We start from the raw sequence: 25,012 nt of genomic DNA on the forward strand, positions 1-25,012 counted from the left end.
TTAACAACTCTACAAAGCATCTCCGTGCTGGCAAGAAGTCACGAAGTTTATAAGCAAGAAAACACAAACTTAATGTTTTCTTGTCACAGGTTGGAATCGGTATCAGTTTTTTTCTGACATTTGTATTAATTGGGCTGAAAAGTTTATTGACCTTTGGAATGAGCGTCATTACTCATAATTAACAGCAATACATTTCCCTTCGCAGTTCGTGAGTAAGTATGTTCCCTCTAACAACAGCTTTTTCAAATCCACACAAAGTCACGCATTCCCATTATTTAGGTGAGACTGGGAGTAGTAGTGCCGCCCCTACCCTATAAATAAATGCATTTATCATTTAGCTAGTCAGTCTTCTTTAGAAAGACCACGTCTTGATCTTGACAGCTTTCAGAATAGTTTAGAGATGCATGGAGATGGCAGGAAAAGCATTTCTAAGATCAGCGTGAGACAGACTTTCTACAATTTGAAGGTATTCTGGAGTCCTGTTACTGTTTCTCGGAGGGAGGCCCACAAAGAGCAGCAAAACACCTGCAGAAATTTCTTTCCATCAACAAAGCCCACCTGTGTACAGGAGTTCAAAGCAGCAACAACATCAAACCAACAGCAAACCAGGACAACTTATCCAAAGGTACTGCATAAGCACTGTGGAGGTTTCACGAACTGCAACACGAAATATCTGCTTGAAGTTGTTGCTTTAAGAAGACTTCAGTTAATTTTCCCAACTTGTGGTCAAATACTTTTTCTGCTTCACAGAAATTCAAAAGAGTTCACAATTTTACGTGTGCAGTTCTTTTTTTTTTGTGAAATGAAATTGGTTTGTTTAGTTGTTTCCATGTCGCCGTTCAGGTGTTTTCATCTGAAGGTGGGATGGTTCACCAGGTGGGGATGACACACATGAAGGTTGATGCAGGCAAAACATTTGAAACGTCAAGTCTGGCACAATGAAACTGGGAAATGAACACTGAGCAAATGTGTAAAGTTGTGTCCTATGCTTCATTTTTGTGCAGTTTTTCTCATGCACCACTGGAAATTAACTTTGGAACTGAAGACTGTTGTGTTTTAACATGTTTTTTGGCTGTTATTACTATTTTTCTTTTATGTGTGTTAACTGATTGACAGGAGGCAGCATGTGCAGCATAATTCAACACATTCAGATTTTACCGGGTTGATATTACAATAAAAGTTTAAAGCCTAAGATGCAACGATTTTCAAGTAATTTCACTTCCTAATAAATGTTCATACACGATTCAGTTTTCTTCATGTTCTTTTGATGACTAACAGAAAGGAAAGGAGCAAATACAGGAAGAAATATATACGAGTGGAAGCACATTTTGTACTTTTATCTAAAGACTGCAAAACTTTACAAACTTTTCTATCCAATCCCCAGGGGAGATTTAGCCAATGTGCAGCAAAAGATCAGCAGATATCTAATAAAATGCAGGACCTATTATGTCTGTACAATATGTGAGTACATTTGGTGCTCCTGTGCCTCCAGACAATGACTTGCACCTCTTTCCAGACTCTTAGCCACAACTGCAATAACACAACAGCCCTAGAGAGAACTCCCTGCCTCATCAGTCTATGAAATATTCAGACTCAATCCAGTGGAAAATACTCCCAGACAGTTTATCTCAGGCACCAAAAACACCAACTGCATCTTACTGTTAAACTGCTCGCTATTAGCAGCTGGGGAAATCCATCTCTCTTGGTGTTCACGGGTGGATCCCAGTCAAAGCAACATGCTGACCACCGCAATCCAGAAGCCGCTATAGGGCACATGAACTCCTGTGATACTCACAGCGACAGTGTGTTGGGTCGTGCTGATAGGAACCAGGTGGACAGGAAGCCAGGCACTGACTCCTATCGGGGTTCAGCAGGGGCAGCCTGGAGCCGCAGGACTGACAATCCCACCTGCTGGAACAGGTGGCACAGGATGATTGGCAGGCTGCAGGGGAGAGACGGGAGAAAGGGGAACCAGTGGCTGTCAGTCACTTCCAAAATAAATTTTCACTTCACACGTGAGTTGCAAGACTGCTTGTCACATTTTAGTCCTCGCTGCTGTAGTGGAAAGCAAAGGAAAATGGATGTGCAGCTCATTAAAAGGAAACCAAGTAACTCATTAAATCCAGTGAGTGACTTCCCTGACAGGCTGGCTGGGGTCTTCTAAGACTATGCAAAAGTACTGTTGAGATAACTATATTAGGCTACGCCATGATTTTCTAAAAATGGTCTTATTAAAGACTTCAAGCTCCTTAACATCTTTAACTTTAGCACTGACAGTTATTTTGTGCAGTGAAGTGTACCTATACCACGAAAAGATCAACTTTTTGGGATTTCCTTACCTGGGTGATTAAACATGCATTAAGACCATGTATCTGTGAGCGGCACAATGAAACAAGAGCAACGAGAAGAAGGGAAACAAAGCAATGTGGAGGTTTCTGTTGTTTTTAATAGGAAATCTCAACATTATAGAATAAAAAGCAGCTAAATCCTTTTGAAACCACCACAGCCACCCACACAGACACACATAAGTAGAAGAAGAGGAAAAGGAAGAAGAAGAGGAAGTAGAAATATAAAAAGCTAAAGGAAAAAAAGATTCCCAGAGGAAGAAGGAAAACGAGTGGGAGAGATAATCTTATCAACAATGTGAGTTCAGACTCACAACTTTATATTCGCCCACATGCACAAAGTAAAACAAAATAAAAGAAGAAGAAACTTAAACAGTGATAACAAACACACAGAAATGATGACTGTGACTGTGTGCAGCGCACCACTGATACAAGCTAAGTGACCAAAAATGTGACACTTAAAGCTAATCAGAAATCAATAATATTTATCATCCTGTACTTAAACTAATGTCGCTTTCAGGATTCCAGCAAACGGCCCAAACGTCTGCTTTTAGTGATGACGTTCACGCTCGCTGATGATCACTTAAACAAGCACATTGATTAGCAGCACCTGGGTGCTACTTACCCTTTTATGGATGGAAACAGTACTGTAGATTTGAAAGCGAGTCCTACCTGCACATACTCGTCCTTCGGCGTAGAAGCCCACTGGACAGACGGACAGGCAGCGGCCGAGATGAAGTAAGGCCTGTGGGTCCCTGCAGCTGTCACAGTGATCAGACGTTCCCGAGCACGACAGGCAGTCTGCGTGGCACTGGACTGTAAACACACATCAAGTTCATTTAACTCAGAGATTTGGATTTCAATAATAACTGTGCATTTTGGGAAAAATCTGGATATTGGATTCCATTTTATTCAAGATTCAAGTTTATTCAGCAATTCTGGACAAATACTGTTGGTGCACGCAGGAGCACTTGGTACTCCACACACATTTTCACATTTAATTTTATGCTAATTATATCTAAAAAAAAATTAAAAAGTCCTGTGCACTGACACTCTGCAGAGGCAGACACATTAAACTATGCAAAACCACACACAGAGACACACACACACATACACACAATTTATTTATTTTTTAATAACTTCCATCCATTACATTTGGTTCTACGGTCAGACTGTGTTAGCAGTAGCACATTTTACTCGGTTAACATGTATCCTGTGGAGAGATTTTGAATACCAGTCTGCTGTCTGCCAGCAACTCCACTGGTGCACTTTGTGATCAAGAGTTAAAGTGCTTTCTCTGCCCACTCTGGTTCCCAATTGATCCAGCATTTTCCCAAGTATTTATGAGTGCTAGACTGTTTGATTCATTTGCCAACTAACGGTACTTAAAAGTCACTCTTCACTGTGTAGGCCACTATGTAAACCTAAATATTAGGAGGAAATCTGAAGACCTAAAAACCCGAATAAGCAGATTCTGTAAGTCCAAAAATAGAGACCTGAACAGTAACCCTCTCTACTTTTAATATTGGACTTAAAAATGTCCTTTTTCATGAAGCATACAGGTCTGGTTGCATCAGGTGAGCTTGAATCCTGCATTAGTTACTCTACAACAGACTAAGGCACCTGGGCGCTTCCCATGATGCACTGAGCATTTCTTCTTCACTCGCATCTTTTCACTCTGTCCTTACACACTACTCTGAATTTAGAGTCAAAGTTAAAGTAAACTTTATTGTCATCTCCACTATATACAGTACAGCAGCAGTCCCCAAACTTTTTTGCACCATGGACCGGTTTATGCCCGACAATATTTTCATGGACCGGCCTTTAAGGTGTCGCGGATAAATACAACAAAATAAAACGATGTTCAAAAAAAAGATTTATTCATAACACATGGGAAAAGACCCAGGGAAACCGAGTTAATGATAAAAACTAAAAAAAAAACTAAAAAAAATAACGATAAAAACCCTGAAAACCATTCATTTCACACCCGAGCCTCAACTCTTGCATCCCGGTACCAAACGACTCACAGACCAGTACCGGTCCATGTGCCGGGGGTTGGGGACCACTGCAGTACAGTATATAGAGAGATGAGACGACGTGCTCCAGTTACATCAGTACAAAAAAACAAACAAAAAAAAAAAATAAGAAGAGTAAGAAAATAAATATAATAAATATACACTTTTAGTGTATATTTATTTAATCACTGGTTAATATTTAATCTTTGTCGCTCTTCCAGAGTCTTTTATCCTGTCTCCTTCCCCTCACATCCAACCGGCCAGGGCAGACAGCCGCCCCTTCCTGAGCCTGGTTGGTTGGTTCCTGTTAAAAGGGAGTTTTTCCTTCCCACTGTTGCCAAGTGCTTGCCCACATGGGGACATCTGATTGTTGGGGCTTTCTCTGTATTATTGTAATGTCTATACCTTTCTCATAATTTGGCACTCTATAAATAAAATTTAATTCTATTGAATATGTGAACTTGCCTGCTAAAGATACCTAACAGGTTTCCTTTCATGAGTGATGCAACTGTCTGGTTACATTCTGGTATGATTTCACACACTTCCTCCGTGCCTTTGAATGTGATGCCAACAGATACTTTACGACTGTGAGCATGTGATGATTTAGGAGTGCGATGTCTGCTCCATAACCCTTGTTCCAGAGTGCGTCACTCACCCACACCATACAACACATGACACCAACAGCTTTGATAAAAGTGGCACAATTTGATACCCATGAATGAATGAGAAGGTGCTTGTACACCGCTGTGAGGGCTGTGAGTCACGGTTTAAGACAAAATAGTAAGCTCTTGTTTGGGATTGCATCACAAGTCCTGTGAAACTGGAGGTTTTTCACAGGCTATGGGTAAAATGGGTAAGTTTAGGTCTAAAGACTAAAGAGCACTATGTAAGGAAAAAATGACTACGCAAACACCAGCTGGTACAGGCAAAATCAGTGCTGATGCTAGACTGATTCCAGCATACTAGCAGTTTTATGTAAAATAAATAAATAAATAAAAGCTGTCTGGCCCCTTTCTGTGTAAAGAGGGCATGCACGCCTTAGAAAACTGGTCTGTTTATCAGTATGCAGAGGGATCCATCAGGCATATGCACCTCATAGATGCTGGTCTCAAGTCAGATGTAATCTCTTTCATTTGACAGTGAAAATGTGTTTCTGCATCTCTTTGGCAAAGTGTTCAGTCTTGCACCCATAAAAATGGACTATAAAACTACCGTCACCCAGAAAATTGTATCAGAAAGTATTAGTAGGATCACAAATTATTTTAAAAAGTATTTGATAAAGTATTTTAAAGTATACTGAGTGTCATTCATTTTACCTACATACATATTTTTCATTGCTCTTTAAGGCTAAATCAAAACACTCATGGCGTAAAAACTGGTAATTTTTTATTTTCTAAAAGAAGTTTTCTTCTGCAGCGACATTTTCTGTGACACGAAAAAACTGCAGAATCTCATCTTAAAATAAAATTTATATTTAAAACAAACAAACAAAAACTCCCCTCACTGTCCTGTGTTAAAGTTTTGCTACAGCTTTTTATATGCCCAGGTTTCTTCTGGAAAAATACCTGCCCTTTAAAAGCCAAAGCGCAACCTCTTAAAAATTAATACGGCCATCTCCTGAAACTACAGATTCGGGGGAATACAGCAATAATAACACTGTCGTATCTGGATTGCAGAACAAGCAAATGCATGCAGTCTCTTGTTAAACAATAAGCGAGGTTGCTTGCACTTGATTGCACTGTGATTGCTCCATTCATTATGTGAATGCATTGAGTAAATGAAGTGCGTGAAGCTTGAGGAAATGTGACTGAGGGATCTGATTAATGTGACAACTGCAGATGGAAGAGAAAAAGAAGAAAGAAGAAAACACAAGAGAAAGGACAAGAAAAGACTCAAAGCACGAAGAGCTAGAGCGATTGTGAGGACAGGAGAGTGGGACGATAACATGAGAAAAATGAAGATGAGACTTAACGGCCAATAAGGCTGTCAGTAAGCCAGGATCTACTGTTCTATATATCTCTGTCCATCTCTTTTCTTACTCTAGTACCACTCGTTACACCCTCTCCCCGACTTCATTGTCCTTTATAGCTTCTTTCTTTCTCACCCATCCATTTCCTTTCCATCTGCCACTCAGTCTCACTTTTTGACCTCCCTTTTCATCCCACAACTGAAGCTATGTGCAAAAATAAGAGTTTAAGAGAGAGGAAGTCAAGTATGAAAATGGGAGGCTAAGACATTTAGCGGTGCAAGTTCTGGCCCGCTGACGGCTTTACCGACTAATATTGTCACGGTTCTGGGTCGGTTCGACCCAGGATTTGAGTTCTGATGTTTTGGTTATTTTTGAATGATTGTTGTGTTTTTCGGGTGCTATGATGATGATGATGATGATTATTATTATTAGAATTCCATGTTTCTGTTTATTCGCGTTTCAGGATTTATGTCTCATGTTTAGCATTGAGTTCCATGTGTTATATTCTGTCTGTCTCTCAGTGTCTAGTCTGCGTCCTTGTGTAGCGATCTCTTGTTTCCTGTTTTATTGTGAAGGTCTGCGTCTCATGTGAGTGTATTCAGTTTTACCTCCCTTGTCTCGTCTCGTTAATTACTCCCAGCTGTGTGTAATCTCCCTGTGTTTCTCTGAGTATATTTAAGTCGTGTCTTCTGTTGTTGTAGTCGCTGGTCCGTCTGTGTATCCATCAGATTTCATCCGCGTGTTCTTCCTGCTGTCCGTCATCACTTACCTCCGCCCATCCTTCTTCATGTTCGTGTACTGGTTCATGTTTTGTAGTTTAGTTGTTCCCAGTTCAGATAGTCTGCAGTCCAGTTTACCGTTCTTCTATTTTGTACTTTACTTTCAATAAACCACCTTCACACCTTTAAAAGTGCCTGCGTTTGGATCCTACTTCATTATCTCCACACGGCTCACTTCACTCACCGTGACAAATATGAGTACCAGCCAAGTGTTGATATCTTTATTAAGCTGGGCTCTCCTGTTTTACGAAACTTCTCCATGTATTTGAACATAGTCTCCTGGCAGTTTGTGAAAAACTTGCACAAACAGCCGTGTGTTTGTTTGTGGACACCAGATCTTTTCTTTAGTGGAACACATTTATTTATCACACCTGGTAGAAATCAGTCGGTCTCTAAATACTTGAAGTCCAGTTTAGACCAACTCCAATTACTTCATCTTTGAGCCAACATGGTCAAATCAATCTAAGTGTCTGCACTGATGGGTCCAACTCATTTGAATTTTATCTCTTTGCAGGAGAGATCAACAGTAGACTCCACCCACTGGTTGCCCACTGGTTGCAGTCTGAGTCAGCTGAGAGCCACTTTGCAATTCTGCTGATGTTGGATCTCACGTCAGCCTTTGACACCATTGACCATCGCATCCTACTTGAAAGGCTAAAATACTGGGACGATCTGATATCCTTGTGTTGGTGTTGTTCCCTCGTCATCATAAATAATGTTGTTCAAGGTTCAACATTGCAAGTAACCAATCAGCTTCTGCTGACGTCATCCGCGACCTCGGAAAAAAACAAACGCCTTCAAAAAATCTACTTCACTTGCGAGAAGAGAAACCGCCTCTGTAAGGACAATATGTATAATGCTTACCGTTTATTAAAGGAAAGTATCCTGAAATGCAAAGAATTCAAGTTCCTGGATCGGCGGACAGAAGCGGTTTCTCTTCTCGCAAGTGAAGTAGATTTTTTTAAGGCGGTATTTTTCAAAGGCACAAAAGGGGGACGTCACAACAATGTGATTGGTCACTTGCAATGTTGAACCTGGAAAAACATTTATTATGATGATGTGGGAACAACACCGACACGAGGATATCAGATCATCCAAAATACTGGGTTGGTGTAACTGGATCTGCTTTAGAGTGGTTCTCATCATATCTGTATGAATGTAACTTTTTTGTGGCAGTTTCTAAATACAGGTCATCTTCCACGTCCCTGTACTATGGTGTGCCAAAATGGCTCTGTGCTGGGGCCTTTATTGTTCTTAATATATCTACTTCCCCTCCGGCATGTTTTGAGCCCCTTTGAGGACATTTGCTGCCACTGCTACGCAGACGATATCCAGGTATACATTTCTTTAAGCCCCAAGATGTTTCTAAGCTACAGATTTTGAATGAGTGCTTAGATTCCATTAAAGTTTGGATGGCTGACAACTTAACGAAGGAAAGGCTGAAATCCTTGTATGTGCCCCTGATAGACACATAGCTAAGATAATAAATGCTCTTGGTCCCTTGGCAACATTTGTGAAATCGTCTATCAGGAACCACATCTTTTTAGAATTGCATTTTGTTAACTGTCGTCTGTTTTGTTTTATGCTTTTGGATCTTTTATCTAGAAAGGTGCTATATAAAAAAAGTATTACTTACTTACTTACTTAAATCGCCATCTTGCAGCAACCAAGTCACTACTTATGGAGGAATCTGTGAATTTCTTTTTAAAGTCGATGACGTTCTGCCTTGACTTTGAATGTAAATAGTTCATGTGAATTTTTATATATGCATACGCCAACAGATTTACAGTTGTGAAAACAGACTGACTTGTTCTAATTGCCATTTTATCACCACCTTAACAGACCAAAGTTGCTTTAACCTCCTAGGGCCTGGTGACAACATATGTGGACATCACATTTTGTGTTGTCTAGACCAAAATACTAAATTTTGCTCTACAAGGGCCTGATATCCACTTACGAGGACATTATACTGCCACTGTTCTATTGAAATTTTAAACGAATATCCTCATATGTGGATCTCATTTTTGTCAGAAACAAAAATCAGGTAAAAAAAAAAAAAAATCTGGAAATTCTTTGTTTTTATATTCATCAGGTCCCAATATGCCCAAATATCAAAGACAAATTAAAAATGCATGCCGTGGAAGAGTTGAGGTCTTAGGAGGTTAAAGATGGCAACTGACTGTGAGCAACCAAACGCAACGAGATTGCAAATTTATTGGTCACGGTCACACTTCTTTGGTTGAAGCCAGAGTTATGGGCTCAAATTGTGGTCATAAATATATTGTACTTGTAAATCAGGATTTGTATGTGTAAAAAGAATTTGTGTGTGTAAAAAAAGATTTGTGTGTGGACTTAGCCAACAAATACGTGTGAAACTCTGCACTCAAGTTTCAAGTTTCAAGTTACAAGTACGAATTTTGACCCTATTTTCCTTCCTTTCATCTGATTGGCCAATGTCATGTCAATCACAAATTTAACAATCCAATCAGAGAAGAGATGGGTTTGGCTATTGGAGGGGTGATTTATGGAGCATCAGGTCATGGCAGAATAAATGCCCTTTTACATGCCAGCCCAGCGTTTTCCTTTAGTGCTGTGGAAATGACAGTCTTCACTAGTGGGGATAGTTACAAAGCTTTCTTCGTTATGAATTAGCGATACATGTTTTTATTGAACATTTGAAGATAAAAAAAAAAAAAAAACCAGAAACTCAAACTCTGAGTTTCTGTTCAGAAAAAGGTCAGAGATAGAAACGACAAGGAGCCCCACAGAGCTCAGCAGCCAGTGCAACAAATTCTGGATCCTTGGCTTTTAGTTAGCAATTAGCAAAAAAAAAAAAAAAGCGCCCCTCCGACAGCCAAACCCATCTATTCTCTGATTGGATTGTTAAATTTGTGATTGACATGACATTGTCTGTACTTTAATTTTCTCACAAGCGTGACGAGCCAGAGTCCCTGAGGCACAAAATTAAAAAACTGCAGCATTGATTAACAGTTGTATTAAAACAACTGATCCAGAGGTGTGGATCCAGGCGCACTTAACCATACAACACCGCCCCGATAATGACAAACACCTAATGAGAAAAGCCTCACTCTGGAAAACTGCAGATGTGTTAATATTAGACACGGTTGTTGTTGTGCTGTTGCTTTATAAAAGTGTAAGAGGGCAAAAAAATAACTGCCAATTTTACTGTTTGTACAAGCTTGACCTCCACCTGAGGCTGGTCATGTGCCATAGCCTGGAAAATAAGCCAACTTGCCAACATTACAGACATTTGGCTGATGAGTTTTAGTCATTTCACACCCTGACACACACTAAAAAGGCAGTGCCTCACTGTAATCCACCTAACTCTGCCAACTTTCAATCATAAGACTCTTTATTTAAGACAATAAAGCTCCAAATGGCATCAGATTAATTCAACCGTTCCTAATTTTGATAATCAAAACCGATTAAGCAATGATAAGGTGGTGATTAAGAGGTTTAAAAAGTACTTGTTTAGTAGAAAGAAAATAGATTTTAGGTGAAACTGCTCAAAACAACGTTTATATTTTTCTTTTTAAGTAAATGGGTCAAGATTTCTGAAGAGACACTTAAGTTGATTTTTTTTTTTTTTTTTTTGAATCTGTACAGCTGATATCTCCAAAACTTTGCAACTCGCACCAAAATAACTTAAACGGCTTGATAGCACCAGAAGAAAATAAAACATTTTATTTTGGGGTAAACAGCTCTTTTAATGGTGTGCTTATTTATGTAGCATCCATGCAGTTATTAATCATCTCAGCCCCTGTAAGGAGTCACGTCACAGTAGGCCTTGGGAGAGTTTTTCAAACAATAATATAAGGTTACATACTGTAAATGCTTTCTGATATTAGGGGTGGGGGAAAAAAATCGATACTGTGTAGTATCGTGATATTTTGTTTGCTAATAATGTATCGATACAGGGACAGCAGAAATCGATATTTTGTTACAAAAACGTTTTTGTGGACTGAAACATGCTCCGACTTCAGAGCATGTTGATCAGCTCCTTTTTCTGAGCAAGAATCCTGACATTCCTTCAAGTCCAAATGTGTTTAACTCTTTATTTGGCAGCAATAAACATGTTTTATTTTAATTAAGTTTAAAACTTTTTTATTTAATGTAAAATTATATTTTGTTTTAATTTACTTTCAAATTCTTCAGTTGCTGAATGGGCTGCATAGTTTTCACAAATTGCATAGTTTAGAATAGCTATAATTGTACCAGATGGTTGCATTCAGTTAAGTTGGACTAGACTGTAATACAAACTGTTCAGTTTGTCAACAATAAAACTGAAATGAGAGAAAGACTGAGTGTGAGACTTTGTTATTAGATAAAATGAATATTGATAAAGTTTAACTTTATGTACAGAATCTGAATATCGCAAAATATTTTTAAAAAATTGCAATAATATCGTATCGTGCGTTAAGTATTGTGATAATATCGTATCGTGGGATGTATGGTGATTCCCACCTGTATCTGATATATATATATATTTTTTGATTGATTACATTATTTATTTTTCTTTGGCAAACACAAAAACATGATTAGTAATTTATCAGTGTTGCTTCCACACAGCTGTGCTGAGGTTTATCTGGAAACTGTTTCAGGATTTTTTGTCTGTATTTAGGTTTTTGGATTCTTGGTGAATATGTACAGTATGTCTGTTTTTCACTGTTATTCTAGGGTTTGAAGTTTTGATTTTTGTGTTTGGATTCCTGATTTAATTGTTTTATTGGTTTTAATTCTGTTACTGATATTTGGTGAATCTTGTAAAAGCACAACAAGGGACAAGGGTTGGAAATTAGCAACAGCTCTAAACCCTGAGCAGCACATCAATGATCCAAACTATGTTAAACTGAAATGACTTCATGTACCATGTTTGAATCTGGTTCATGATTTCTTTATTGTTTTAAACGTCAGTTTGATTTCTTGTGACATTGTTGAGTCTTTGATTTCTGTTTTTACGTCACGTTTTTTTGGGTAAAAGACGTTGTTTCGTGATCCTGTGTTTTCAGTATTGTTTAAGTAGGTTGAGCTTTAGCTTTATTGGATTGTTTGAGTTTTGATAGTTCACAGTTCGAGTGCTAGTGTTTGTTATGTCTTGTGTGTTTGGTTCCCTCAGTGTTACCCTGTCTGTTCCCTCTGATTCTGTTTCTTTGATGACTGAGTCTTCTTGTCTCCATGTTTAGTTTTTGTCTTTTGTTTATTTCCTTTCCCAGCCGGCCCGCGGTGTACAAACGGTTCAGTCTCCCTCTTTTTCCTTGTCAAATTGTTTGTCTATGCTCTCTGCTTCCTGTTTTCTGTAATTCCCCGTTAACTTTTTGGATTGTTGTTTTGTGTACTGACTCACTGGCTTTGCAAACAGCCAATAAATATCTTGCTTTTGTCTAACACTGACTGCCTTTGTGTCCTGCATTTTGGTCCTGCTTTACACTCCACCTCACAACAGTAATGGGCCATGACTGAGGCTCAGGTGGATACACAGTTTTAAGAAAAAGAACTGTTCATGTTTAGGCTGTATCATTACTCTGTCAATGTTAGGCAATAAAACACCAAGTGAGCCATAAAATAACAGGCTAATGTTATCTGGTAACCCCAATTTAACAATGAAATTTGTTACAGTGTGAGATTTACTGTAGGAGTACAGGAAACAGAGTTATCTAATTAGTTTATATTATCTCCACATGCTTAGAAACGGCTCGAAACATATTTTAAAATATTTAATTAAAATATTAAGTTAAGGAAACGCTCACTTAGGACTGATCCTATTTCGCGGTGACAAAATGAATGGGACCGAACGTAATGTGTGACTCTAACAGTGTCTCACATTTTCGTATATTATTACAAACATTATAAATGCATGAGATTATAATACAATTATTAATGTGTCCAAGCTGAGACGAACAGTTAGGCTGCAGGCTCCTCACTGAAGGAGTCACAAAGGAGATTTTTATCTCAAAACTATCACGGCGTCCTTGCCGTGTATTAACCTGTATGCAGCCCCACACAGGTTAACACACCTATGGCATCATATTCGAAAGTTAGGAAAATAGATTTTACTGCTAAGTATGAAACTTTGAAACGTATTTCATCAATTTCAAATAACTCATCTGGGTCAGATCAAAGCAAAATAAGAAGCTGACATCTTTCCCCATGAGACCTGAACACTGCACGACTTCTGGTTATGCCCCTCAGGTATGAACTGCCCAATCAGAAAAGAGGCTACGGACCTCTGGGCCGGTGTACAGCCATGATTAATAGGCTTAAAGGATGATTTACAGTTCCAGCAAAAAATGAGAGCGAATGAAAGAAAAGGAGGTTGTGATCTTTTTTCCCCCTTTTCTATTTTTAGCCACAAACCGAACTCCGTTGAGATGTTCAGATCACTGGCAGGGAGGAAAAAGGAGCCAGGGTTAATAACCGAACACGTGACATGTGAATTTATCACATCGGCATGTTAATTTAGTGAGCTAACCTTGTTTAAATCAGTTTCTATTCAGACATGAATATATCTGTTACGGACCATCATGGGCATACTATTGCATGCAATTCTCCAGTAATGACAGAAATAATAAAATTGTTTTCATGAAATTATTTTTATTTGTCTACTACATAATTACTTTAGTGTGATATGAATGGAAATGGCGGAGGTCTTTACCAGAAGTAAATGCTGTTAAAATACAGTTAAAGTCCAAATTCTATGCTCTCCTTCAGATTGGGCCAGACTGGGGGATTTGGCAGGCAAATTCTGGCCCCTGGGCCTTATGTTTGACACCCCTGTTTTAAAGGCTTGTTGTTTACTAACACGTGGTTATGACGAAACTGTCATGAAATCAAGTCAAATCAAATGAAGGGACAAGATGTTTGTTCATAGTCCTAATTCTGCTAAATGTGGGCAAGTTTTGGTTGGATGCAGGTAAACGGTTCATGAGAGTGAAGGAGTGACTGGATTTGCTGAAATGCTGATTAGGAAAAAGCAGCGTGAACAAAAACAACAGAACTGAATAGAATAATGTATTTATTTTTAGAATATTCTCAGTCTATTGTTTGAATTGGTCGACACCAGCATACACGCTTGTGAATATGATTAATGAGTGTGGTTTTTTGTGAATTTACTGCATAAATTAAATCATTTAGTGCAGATCTTTTTTTCCCTACTGGGCGCACTGGGTACTCAGATTAATAAAACAATCGGCTACTCCAGGATATTACATTTTACACATTTCCCATGTTGTTTTCCGTGTTGTGGACTAATTAGACTGTTTGTCTGAGAATATGCATACTTTAGATTTGAGACATTTGAATATTCTGCTGGGTAGAAATACAGTAAAAACTGAGAGAGCATGAAGACTGCCGAGGGACGTAAAACACGGAGACAATAAATGTGAATTAAACAGCTTCAACTATTGTTGTATCAAACTGAACCTTTGAATGGCGCAATGAAAAATGCCTCTGTTTCCCAGCTGTAATTAGTCACTCACGCAGCCAACCTGAATTACAAGTCTGCCTGAACTTAAACAATGTGGTCCCTGTGTTTAATTGCCTGTTAGGTTATTTATTTATATGAGAAAATGGTTATAATTGCTGGCTGTGAATATACCCATTTTCAGTCATTAAGACAGATGGAGCCGCCTCTTTCAAGGAGGGCGGTGAAACATAAGAGCTTTGATGTGGTTTACAGGAGGAAATCAGCTAGAAGCCATAATTCAATGTCACTGGAAGAATTTTTATTTCTTAATTTGTGGTATTTCCACTTGGAATAAGTTTTTATTTGCACCTGTTCGGGCCAAACTCACTGCTATTGACTCATCCTCTCATTTTCTTGCCAGTAAAAGTTTTTTCTCATCATTAATTGTTAAATAGATTTATTTTCTGCCAAGGAGAAAGAGTGCAACCAGGAGGCAATACGATAAAAAATTAAAGCACCTACAGCAAAGAACAAAAAGGACCCAGAAATTCAACTCACATCACCACCAATGTTGTTGAACAACATTAGATTAATGCACACATTAACATCAATATTAATATGCCGACATGAATGAGAATTTGGCAGTGACAGAGTGAGGAAAGACTTTTTGTTACACTCTCAGTGTGTAGCTGATGACATGCTGACACACACGGAGCAGATCGCCTTACAGCACATTCATCACAAAGGAAAAACAAAAACGATGTTGCATGATTTCACTTTTTAGCCAAACAGCGTCTCGTTTACAGGGAACACGATTTTGATTACATACTTTCAGGATGAATGAACTGACAAACACATTTACACCTGAGCAGTACAGACGTGGCGTTTGATAACGAGGGGAGAAAAAGATAAAGAGCTCTGCTCAGGAAACGTTCTGGAGGGGGCAGAGATGTTTCACAGAATCAGAAACTCAGGTTTTCATTCATGACTCCTGATTTTTCACAAACAAAAATCAAACATACAAGGGGAAAAAGTCAATCAAAGAAAATCCACAAAAAACAGTTTCTTCGACTTTAGGCAGGCAAAGATAAGAAATCCAGTGTACCTTCAAACATTTCAATATGCCAGGTAGGACGTTTATACTTTAAAAACTGTTTTAAACTTTACTTTAAACTTTTATACCTTTTTAGTGAGTACTCTCGGACATTTTAATGGTTATGGTCGTCTCCATTGTCAAAATGATTCTGGTGAATGTATGAAACGGGTAGTTTTACAATTGGGTTATGGTTAGGTTTAGGCATTTGTTTTTTATGGTTAGGGTAAGTGGCTAGGGAAAGCAGTATGTCAAAAAGATGTCCCCACAAGATATGAATACCCGACATGCGTGTGTGTGTGTCACTTTTCCTGCATACATACCTTGGTGACACTCGGGGCAACATTGGCCGTCCTGAATGACAGCCAGGGTGCCCAGAGGGCAAGTACGGCAGGATCTCAGATAACAAGTCACCTGGGCATCGTGGCATTCACACTCACGACAACTGCCATCACTCCATCGAGCAAGGTTCTATAAAAGAGAGGACATAGTATTTGCAGCTGTAAATGGGAGGTTAATGTTCTCATTATGCTTAAAGTGTGACTGCGATAAAGGCTTTTATAGAGGACGGACAGAATGTGGAAAATACTGAAAAGAAAAGGATTTTGACTTTGAAGAAGCTGATTAACGATTAAAAAGGATGCCACACAGAGAAGGCCGTGGTCTGAATGCTAATGAGCTGCATGTGTCCGTTTTAAAAGAAGGCTGACAGTCACGACTCTCATATGTTTTTTGAAACAGAAAGAGTGAACTGACTGAGGCCCACTAAGGGGAGATATTCGAACAGGCGACAGCAGGAATGTCAGTCACAAAGGGAAAAGAGCCTCACATGGAAAACTGAAACATTTTTCAAGAACCTGTGAAGACTTTTCAAACTTTCTACTGTCCACACAGGGAACCAAGCAGATCGCTTTAAAAACTAACGTGTGCCGTCACCTGGCTCTGACACCAGCACTACCGTTATTTAAGAAATTCTACAGGTGTAAGAGCGAGTTTTCCTCATTTGCAGATAATAGGTTTTTTTCCTTGAAGAGTTTTAGACTTCAGTCCTCTGAAGAACGAGATGATCCAAAGCTTGTCTTTAGCTTGACGATGTAAGAGACTGATAAACCTTGATTTTATCAGTCTCTCACATTGTTTTTAAGTTCTGATCCACTCCTTTTTATACAACTACTTCAGTTCATTGATGTTTGTGGCCATTCATTTAAGCACAGCTCTTTTAAGGTCCCATAACAGCCTTTCAATCAAGGTCGAGGTCCAGACCTTAACTTGGCTGATTCTTTTTCTTAGTTGTAGGTTGCTGTTGTAGGTTTGTGGCTGTGCTTTGAATCATTGTTCTGTTGCATGACCCATTTTTGGCAAAGCCAAATGGCCTCACGCTGGACTCTAGAAAACTTTGGTATACAGAGGAGTTCATATTTGAATCAATGATTGCAAAGTGCACACATCCTTCAGCTGCAAAACAAGCCCAAATCATCACCTCTCCACCACTGTGCTGACAGCTGGTATGAGGTGTTTGCCCTGATTTGCTGCGTTTGGGGTTTACCAAACATGGCGCTGTGTGTTATGACTATTTTTCCAGAAGTCTTGTTGTCTGTTTGGATGCAATTTAGCGAACTGAAGTCACGCTGCCATGTTCTTTTTGGAGAGCAGAGGCTTTCTCGGGGCAACTCATCCAAAAAAGCTACACTTGTTTTTCTAATTGCACTTTAATATTTAACATGTGTTAAGGTTCAAAAATTGAGGAAGGAGAGTACAAACCACCATTGGTCCAGAGGATCTTGGTCAAACAATGATTTTAATGACTACACACGTGTGGGAAGAACACTCTGTACGCAGACAGCAAGTGATCTTCAACTTAATCAAAGCATAAACAGATTTTTATAGCATCAGGGTTTGATTTACTGACGCCCCTTCATGCGTCACAGATACATTTTATACATAGATCAGATCAACACCACAATGACTTTTAACCCAGAAGATCATCTTCTATTTTCATGGCCGATTCCTCCGGTCAACCTTTCAGTTCCTCTTTCTTGCCGAGAAGACAAGGACGGTTCCTCTTTTACCGAGACATGACTAATCTCTCTCTCCTCTAAATAAATCTAACTCATGTGTGTGTGTGTGTGTGTGTCACGACCTCACATGCTCTCTGTGTCACCTCTTCACCTACTAACTGTCTGTGTCTCGTCCTCAAATGCTCTTTCTCAATTCACCTGTTGCACTTCTGACCTTTTACCAGACCAGAGGCTCACTGAGACTATATGTATGTCTTCTACTAAATAAATGTTTTAATCAAGAACCCCTACTAAAAGCTTAATACAAGAATATGAACATATAAAAGATATTAAAATGAACTGTTGTGTAAGCATGTACTGCAATTCCTTCTATGTTCTAGTTTTCCCTCAGCATGGATCATCTAGACACTCTCACTAGTTGAAGCTTTAGACCATTAATGAACCTGAACATCAACTCAAATAAGCACAGATATGCAATATGTATAAAATAGTTATAACTGCACCTGAAATACAAAGTTATCATCATCATAAACATCTTAAGGCCATCTTAAAGCTATCTGTTACATTGTTAAAGCCTCGTCTTAGCCTGCTGCTCAAAATAACTTTCACTTCTACAAACTCTCTGCAAGTTCCTGTCAGCCTGCCACTTAGTCTTTCTAAAACACACACACTGTTCAAACCTCTGAATACAATATTAATGCTGCAGATTCTATTATTAATGCTGCTTTTGCAGCTTCTCTCAGCATTGCACAGCCAGACCTTGGAGTGAAAGTCTGAGACATCCACTCCTGGGAAGATTCTGCTGTTGTGTTAACACACCTGATTGCTCCAGACGAGCACGCTGCCAAAACATCAGCTTTTGCAGAGGTGTTCACATGTGCCGATGTGAAGCATAATTGATTAGCAGCATGTAGCAGCTACCTACCCTCTTATGGATGGAAACCACAAGTTTCATCAGTTTTTCCATTTCATGGAGTCCTTAGAAAACTTTTTGTTTGCGTGATCGTACGTATGAGCACAGTTATAAGTACAAAATCAATCCGAGCTTAATAAGTTTGTTGTTTAAGTGACATTTGTAATTATTAATCTTTGTCTCTCTTCCACAGCATGTCTTTGTCTTCCTCCTCTCACCCCTACTGGTCCCAACAGACGGCCTCCCCTCCCTGAGCCTGGCTCTGCTGGAGGTTTCTTCCTGTTGAAGGGAGTTTTTCCTTCCCACTGTCGCCAAAGCACTCGTATGCTCACATATGGGGTCATATTATTGTTGAGGTTTTCTCTGTTCTCTTCATCTTACTGTAAGGTCTTTATCTTACAATATAAAGCACCTTGAGGCAAATGTTGCTTTATTCTGTGATATATAAATAAAATTCAATTCAATTCAACGGAAGTGAATCTATGCTATTTAATCCCAATCAGCTTTCTTTGCAGAGGTGAGAAAATAACTACCTGTGTGACAAATGATGTGAACTTTTTTTATTCAGCTTGATCGATCTGTGCATGACGAGAAATCTAAAAATGTTATGGTGCCAGCTGATTTCTGCACACTCTTCTCTCACTTGTATTTAATCCATCTTTAAAACTTCATAAGTTAAAAATGATTTGGTCAATTAGCATAAGCCCCCCACACGCACAGTATAAATCTGAGCTGGGCTGAGAGAGAGAACCTTGGCTCAACAGGACACTTTATATTCATATCTGAGATATTCTTTTATGCAGGGCAGGTTGCAAACCTCTTTTTATTTATTATACTTAAGGTTGTAATAAAATGTTCCCATTTAGACCAATCACAGCTTCAAATAAACACCTGAAAACTGTTTCATTTCTTTCAGTTTCCCTGTAAATAGTCTGTTAATGTGCCTTTAAATCAACCAGAAGATAAGTGTTGGGTAAACACAGTTCATTATTCTAACTCATTAACGTCCCGAGCTGTTATTTTCCAAGTCACTCGTGAATTCAAACCAGTAATCATCCCGTCACAAACCTGCAGCTTTAACCTTTCGGTGACTCTCTCCCATCACAGGAAAACGCCAAAGCTGATACAACCGTGTATAAATGTGTGTAGGCGCGTAATAAGTATGCAGTATCTATCTGTTTTTATTTACTCGTGGTAAGATTAATTCCTCATGGGAACAAAGAACAATCTATTCAAAAGGATAATAGTTCTCCCGACACTCGCTCTGAGCCACAGCGTCGTTCACCATCCTGCAGCGCTACATTAGCATCGTCCCCATCAATGTGAAACAATTAAAGCTTTGCATTGTGGTTTTCCAGGTCTAACCTATGAATAATGAAGCTGAAGAGCCTCTAAAAGAACACAAACAAAAGATTGTGACCTAAAAAGCCCTGATTAATTTCACAGCTCTGTCCAAAAAAACACACATGTTCCGTCTGAATGCAACTGTAATTTCCAGTGTTTCGAGTTTGTGTTTGTGTAGCTTAATAGCGATGTGTTTGTTTTCGTAACAGCCTCCTCTGCAGAGAGACTTCATGCCACTTAGCTTCTTTTTTTCTTATGTAAAGGGAAAGAAGCCCTGTGGAGTCTTCGTCTCTCCCACACAGTAGGAATTCTTTGCCCGATTTTGCAATTTTGTTTATAAGCAAACAAGCTCAAAGTAAAATCTACACTTGTGATAGAAGTACCTTGTAGGATTTTCCCTTGTGCACACAGGAAGGTTTCGCAGACGAACACTCGGGGCAGCATTTCCCCGGCAGGTTAACGAGCTCAGATCCCTGAAAAAACAAAGAAAATGTACATTTTTATAAAATTCTCCTCGTGAAGTTACAGACGGCAGCTAAAAGAAAAGAGTACAGCACAAGAGAAAGCTATTTTGGAAATGATGAAGGAGAATAAAGGAGTAACGTGGAAAAGAAACAGAAAAAGAAGGAAACAGGACAAGAACAACGAAGGAAGGGGTAGGAGGGAGAAGGGAGTATGGTTGGAAAGAAGGAGGAAGAGAGCAGTAGACAAAAGAAAGTAAATTAATTAAAAAAGACTGGAAGAAGAGGCAGACAAAGGGAGGGAACAGAAAAGATAAAGGAAAAGAGAGCAAACCAAAGTATTTGCTGTTAATCTTCACATAGAAAAACAAGCCAAGATGAGTCAATCAAAACTCCTGAGTCATCTAAACAGCATAACGTGATGGTTATTCAGCTATAATTTGATTGCTGGTTGCTACTTATTAATAATTTAACTTTTTCCTCAAAAAAATTACAAACACTAGGAACTATTTTCTCTGCACCAAACTCCACCCACCAAGTTTCCTCTGCTCACTGAGGACAAGAAATTGGAAATCCACTCGTGTTTGTGACAGCATGACCAAATGAAAGTATTGCTCCATCCTCTTGAGATGTTAGGTTAGCTGTCGGGTACTGTAGCTACTTGATTCCTGTAAGTGGTGGATGTTGCTCTAAAATAAGCTAAACTAAGAGCGACAGTTACTCGGCTTCTCCTGGATGGCTCTGCAGAGAAGGCGAGCATATTGTTGAATGGATCAAGTCATGAGAGTAGTGGAAATCATTAAATATTTGACAGTTTTGCAGCCTGCAGACAAAGAAAACTGCCCATGATATCATGCATCACATTAAAGTAAGACGGTTACGTTATTTTTACTGACTGCGCACAAATTACTGTCTTTTATGCATTTATTGACGTAGATGGACTGAATGTGGAAAAACTGAGATATTGTTGAAACTGCACTTGTGTTTATGAAGATATCTCAGCTCCAGACAGCTGCATGCTTCCTTCTGCTCAGTGATGAGTTTATTGGGTGCAGTTTTCTAGGGAAAAAGCAAGTTCTCCATTAACCTCTTCCCAACAAGACTCATGCATTACTATGATTACCTGGGTCATGAGGGAGGCGCTGCTCCTGTGGTTATTTTTGGCACTTTGAGCACTACACACCATTTAGTTCCATTATATTCAAGTCATGGAAGTCATCTCTATTGCAGATATCATCAAAATCTGGCATCTAGAGACGGAAACTGCTTCTGAAACTTACCAATTTCTCCCATGTGTTATTGATTTTAATGGCTCCTCCTACACCCATACGCATTTCAACTTTAAGAAAAGATGAAACTTGGAAATAAAAGATGCATGTCACAGTAGTAGTATCCCAATACTGCAGTTTTCTAAGACTAGAAGTCCTTTCAGTACCATTACAGTAGGTACATTATTAGTGCAGGAATCATAAACTGCCTGTATAACTGTACCCCAGTGCCTTTCGCCGCCTCCTGACCTACACATCATTAAACCCATAACCTTGTCTTAATTGTTTTGTGCACACACACTCACGCGCACACACAAACACACAGTGGAAATTGGCTCTGTCTTCTCTGCACGGTGACCTTGTTGAGTTCAAAGTTGGAAAAATGCCAGTTATGCTACTTAGAGCTAACGACACTTAGCAGCTGTAATTATCGCCATACAGCATGATTAATGAGGGCTTATTTGGTCGTGGTCGGGGATATTAAAGCAATATTATTAAATCTGCTTGATATAAATACTCAATACTTGAAATGTGCAATTCACTTGTATTTTTATTTTTATTCCTATTTATTCTATTTATCCCCTTCGTATATTTTATTTATATTGTCTCTGTATTTATATATATGTGTGTGTGTATAACTCTGTAACTTCTGTCGGTGCTGTGCTTTTTTGGAAATCGAATTTCCCAGAGGAACCCACCCGAGGGATTAATAAAGTTCTATCTTATCTTATCTTATCTTAAAACTGGATGAGGTGTTGAGTCAACGTGGCGTGGAGCCTAAAGCAGGGGGACTGAAGCAACTATGGGAACACCGGCTAATAACTTTAACAAATCCTCTAGGCTGTTTTGTTCAAACACACTCACCTACATTCCTGCCAAGTCTGACCTTTGATGACTTAACATGAAGGCTATTATTGCTTCAGCTGTTGCACTCTGACTTTTAAAGATCCTTTTAATAACACTTTACATGACGTTCTAGACCAGGGGCGTCCAACTCCAGTCCTCGAGAGCTACTGTCCTGCAGGTTTTAGACACATCCTTGTTCCGACACACCTGAATCAAATGAATGGCTTGTTATCAGGCCTTTCCCAACCTTAAGGGCATGCTGAAGAGGTAATCCAACCATTTGATTCAGCTGTGTTGGAGTAGGGATGCATCTAAAAGCTGCAGGACAGTAGCTCTCGAGGACTGGAGTTGGACACCCCTGTCCTAGACCAAACCCATCTGATGGAAACACATATCAAAAAGAAAAATATGTATTTATTAATATTTATATTTCAAAACACTGGCATCAGTTCAATAATGTAAAAATGTCATTTTTATAGTGAGTTTAAGGACACGGTCCAAACTGTTCATCCAAAAGGACATCATGCTGCGGTTTACATGGTTTGCATTAACAGATACATTTTGAATAAAAGAGGAAATCACTATAACTTAAACTTAGATCATTCCCAAATGATTTTGGATCAAATTTAGCATCTTTGTATTTCCATAGACTAACGAGGATGCTAACTAGTAGGACCTTCTTTTTCATCATCATGTTCAGGGTTTTCATCACTGCACTGTAAACTTGTCTGAGTCCATCATGTAGTAGAAACTACCAGGATGGGCAAAAATACACTTCTTTGCGTGGTCTGTATGTACAATGTAACAGGGATATATTTATATGATTGATGTGTATTTTTAATATGACTGTCAATTCTAATGTGTGTTTTCTACAACATTAGCTGTAGCTGTTAAGCTGCCAAATACTCAACCTCGACCTACAGTCAGCAACATAAGTGTTTAGACCAAGGATAGGCAACACTAGGCCTCGAGTGTCGGTGTCCTGCAGGTTTTAGATGTGTCCTTGATCCATCACAGCTGATTCAAATGGCTAAATTACCTCCCCAACATGTCTTGAAGTTCTCCAGAGGCCTGGTAATGAACTAATCATTTGATTCAGGTGTGTTGACACATGGTGATATCTAAAACCTGTAGGACACCGGCCCTCGAGGTCTGGAGTTGCCTACCCCTGGTTTAGACAGTGACACAGTTGTTATAATTGTGCCTCTGTACACCACTGCAGTGGATTTTAAATCAAACATACAAGTTGAAATAAGACGAAATCGCCTGACTCAAAGCTGAGAGCTCTCAACTTCTGCTTTTGATGGAGATGTAACTAAAACATTTAAACAGATTTTAAGACATTTGATACGTTTTAAATGGTCTGGCATTTATGTAGCACTTTCTCAGTTTACTTCACTACAAGCCACATTGACACAGCACTTTTTAATTCCTGCATTTAGTGCTTTATGTACAACGCATGCTGTTGCACACCCACAGGTGCATCGGGAGGGAATCTGGTGCTTAGTATACTGCTCAAGAATATTTCAACACATGCTGTGAAGAGGTAGATATCGGAACAAAGCCACAAACACCCAAAACTTATTACTTAACGTATTGGTAAAAGTGCATTTTAGAGATTTTAATACCTTTTAAGAACCAGTAGATACTCCATATTTAACACTGACACTGTATTACTGTCTTAAGAGATGCTATGCATTTAGCAGAGGGGTTCAGCCTGGGGTAGGTTTAGTGTAGCTGAGCGCAAGTCATATTTTTCATCTAGTGACAAGCTCTAGGGCCAAGTTTCTTTCACAGACCATTAGTTTCATCTTTTCTTTCAATTTACTTCATCTCAACTGAGTGAATCACCTGTGATGGAATCAGCCAACCTCATAACCTCAAATGATTGCCCTTCCTCCCATTCCACCAAAGTGTACGTTTAAACTGGTAAATTTCACTGTGGCAAATACAGGAAACTGAACAAAGTAACAGTGACATCTTCCATTAACTTTTAAGTAGCCTATTTAAAAGAAAGGAAATGGGATTTCAGGGTGCTGACAGGTTGCATCAATAGGCCAAGGGTTTGACAGCAAGGGTAAGCCTTGAGGAAAGGTTAAGCAGGGGGGGGTCTGCAGGAAAAGCATAGTTTTATATGATCATAAAGGAATCCTGAGACCAGTAACGATGCTGCAAACTCAAAACTGAGATCATAAAAACACAAGAATAAAATTATACAAACATCGAACACAGGTATTACCCATTAGCAGGAACATTAGGGGTAATTATGTAAAGAAAAGCAACACAGCCAGAGTGACATGTTCATTTTAAGCCTTCAAGCCTGTGTATCATTCAGGTTGTTGAAGGGAAAAAGACACAATTGTCTCCAAAAGCTTTATACATGCAGATCTGTTGGACACAACAGCTGTGAGGAAAGAGCTCATTTTTGAACCAACACGCTGGTGACCAAATCTGAATGACAAAAGCATATTTAAAATACAACACATTAGACTAATGGTGCTTTGTTTTCAATCACAATTCAAATGTTCCATTTACAAA

General features: G+C 39.0%; 1 protein-coding gene across 2 annotated transcripts in view; it reads right to left on the reverse strand.

The window, feature by feature from the left end:
• The window catches only part of fras1 (Fraser extracellular matrix complex subunit 1), a 306,003-nt gene that overhangs the window by 162,051 nt on the left and 118,940 nt on the right, over positions 1 to 25,012 (reverse strand). For both annotated transcript variants that reach the window (XM_080893736.1, XM_080893735.1), the window contains exons 10-13: positions 20,283 to 20,372; positions 15,948 to 16,095; positions 3,018 to 3,161; positions 1,796 to 1,942 (exon numbers count right to left, since the gene is read on the reverse strand). In XM_080893736.1, the coding sequence (XP_080749862.1) occupies positions 1,796 to 1,942; positions 3,018 to 3,161; positions 15,948 to 16,095; positions 20,283 to 20,372 (529 nt within the window). The remainder of the gene's footprint in view (positions 1 to 1,795; positions 1,943 to 3,017; positions 3,162 to 15,947; positions 16,096 to 20,282; positions 20,373 to 25,012) is intronic.

The sequence above is a fragment of the Rhamphochromis sp. 'chilingali' genome (assembly GCF_963969265.1).
Source record: "Rhamphochromis sp. 'chilingali' genome assembly, chromosome: 10".
Lineage (NCBI taxonomy): Eukaryota > Metazoa > Chordata > Actinopteri > Cichliformes > Cichlidae > Rhamphochromis > Rhamphochromis sp. 'chilingali'.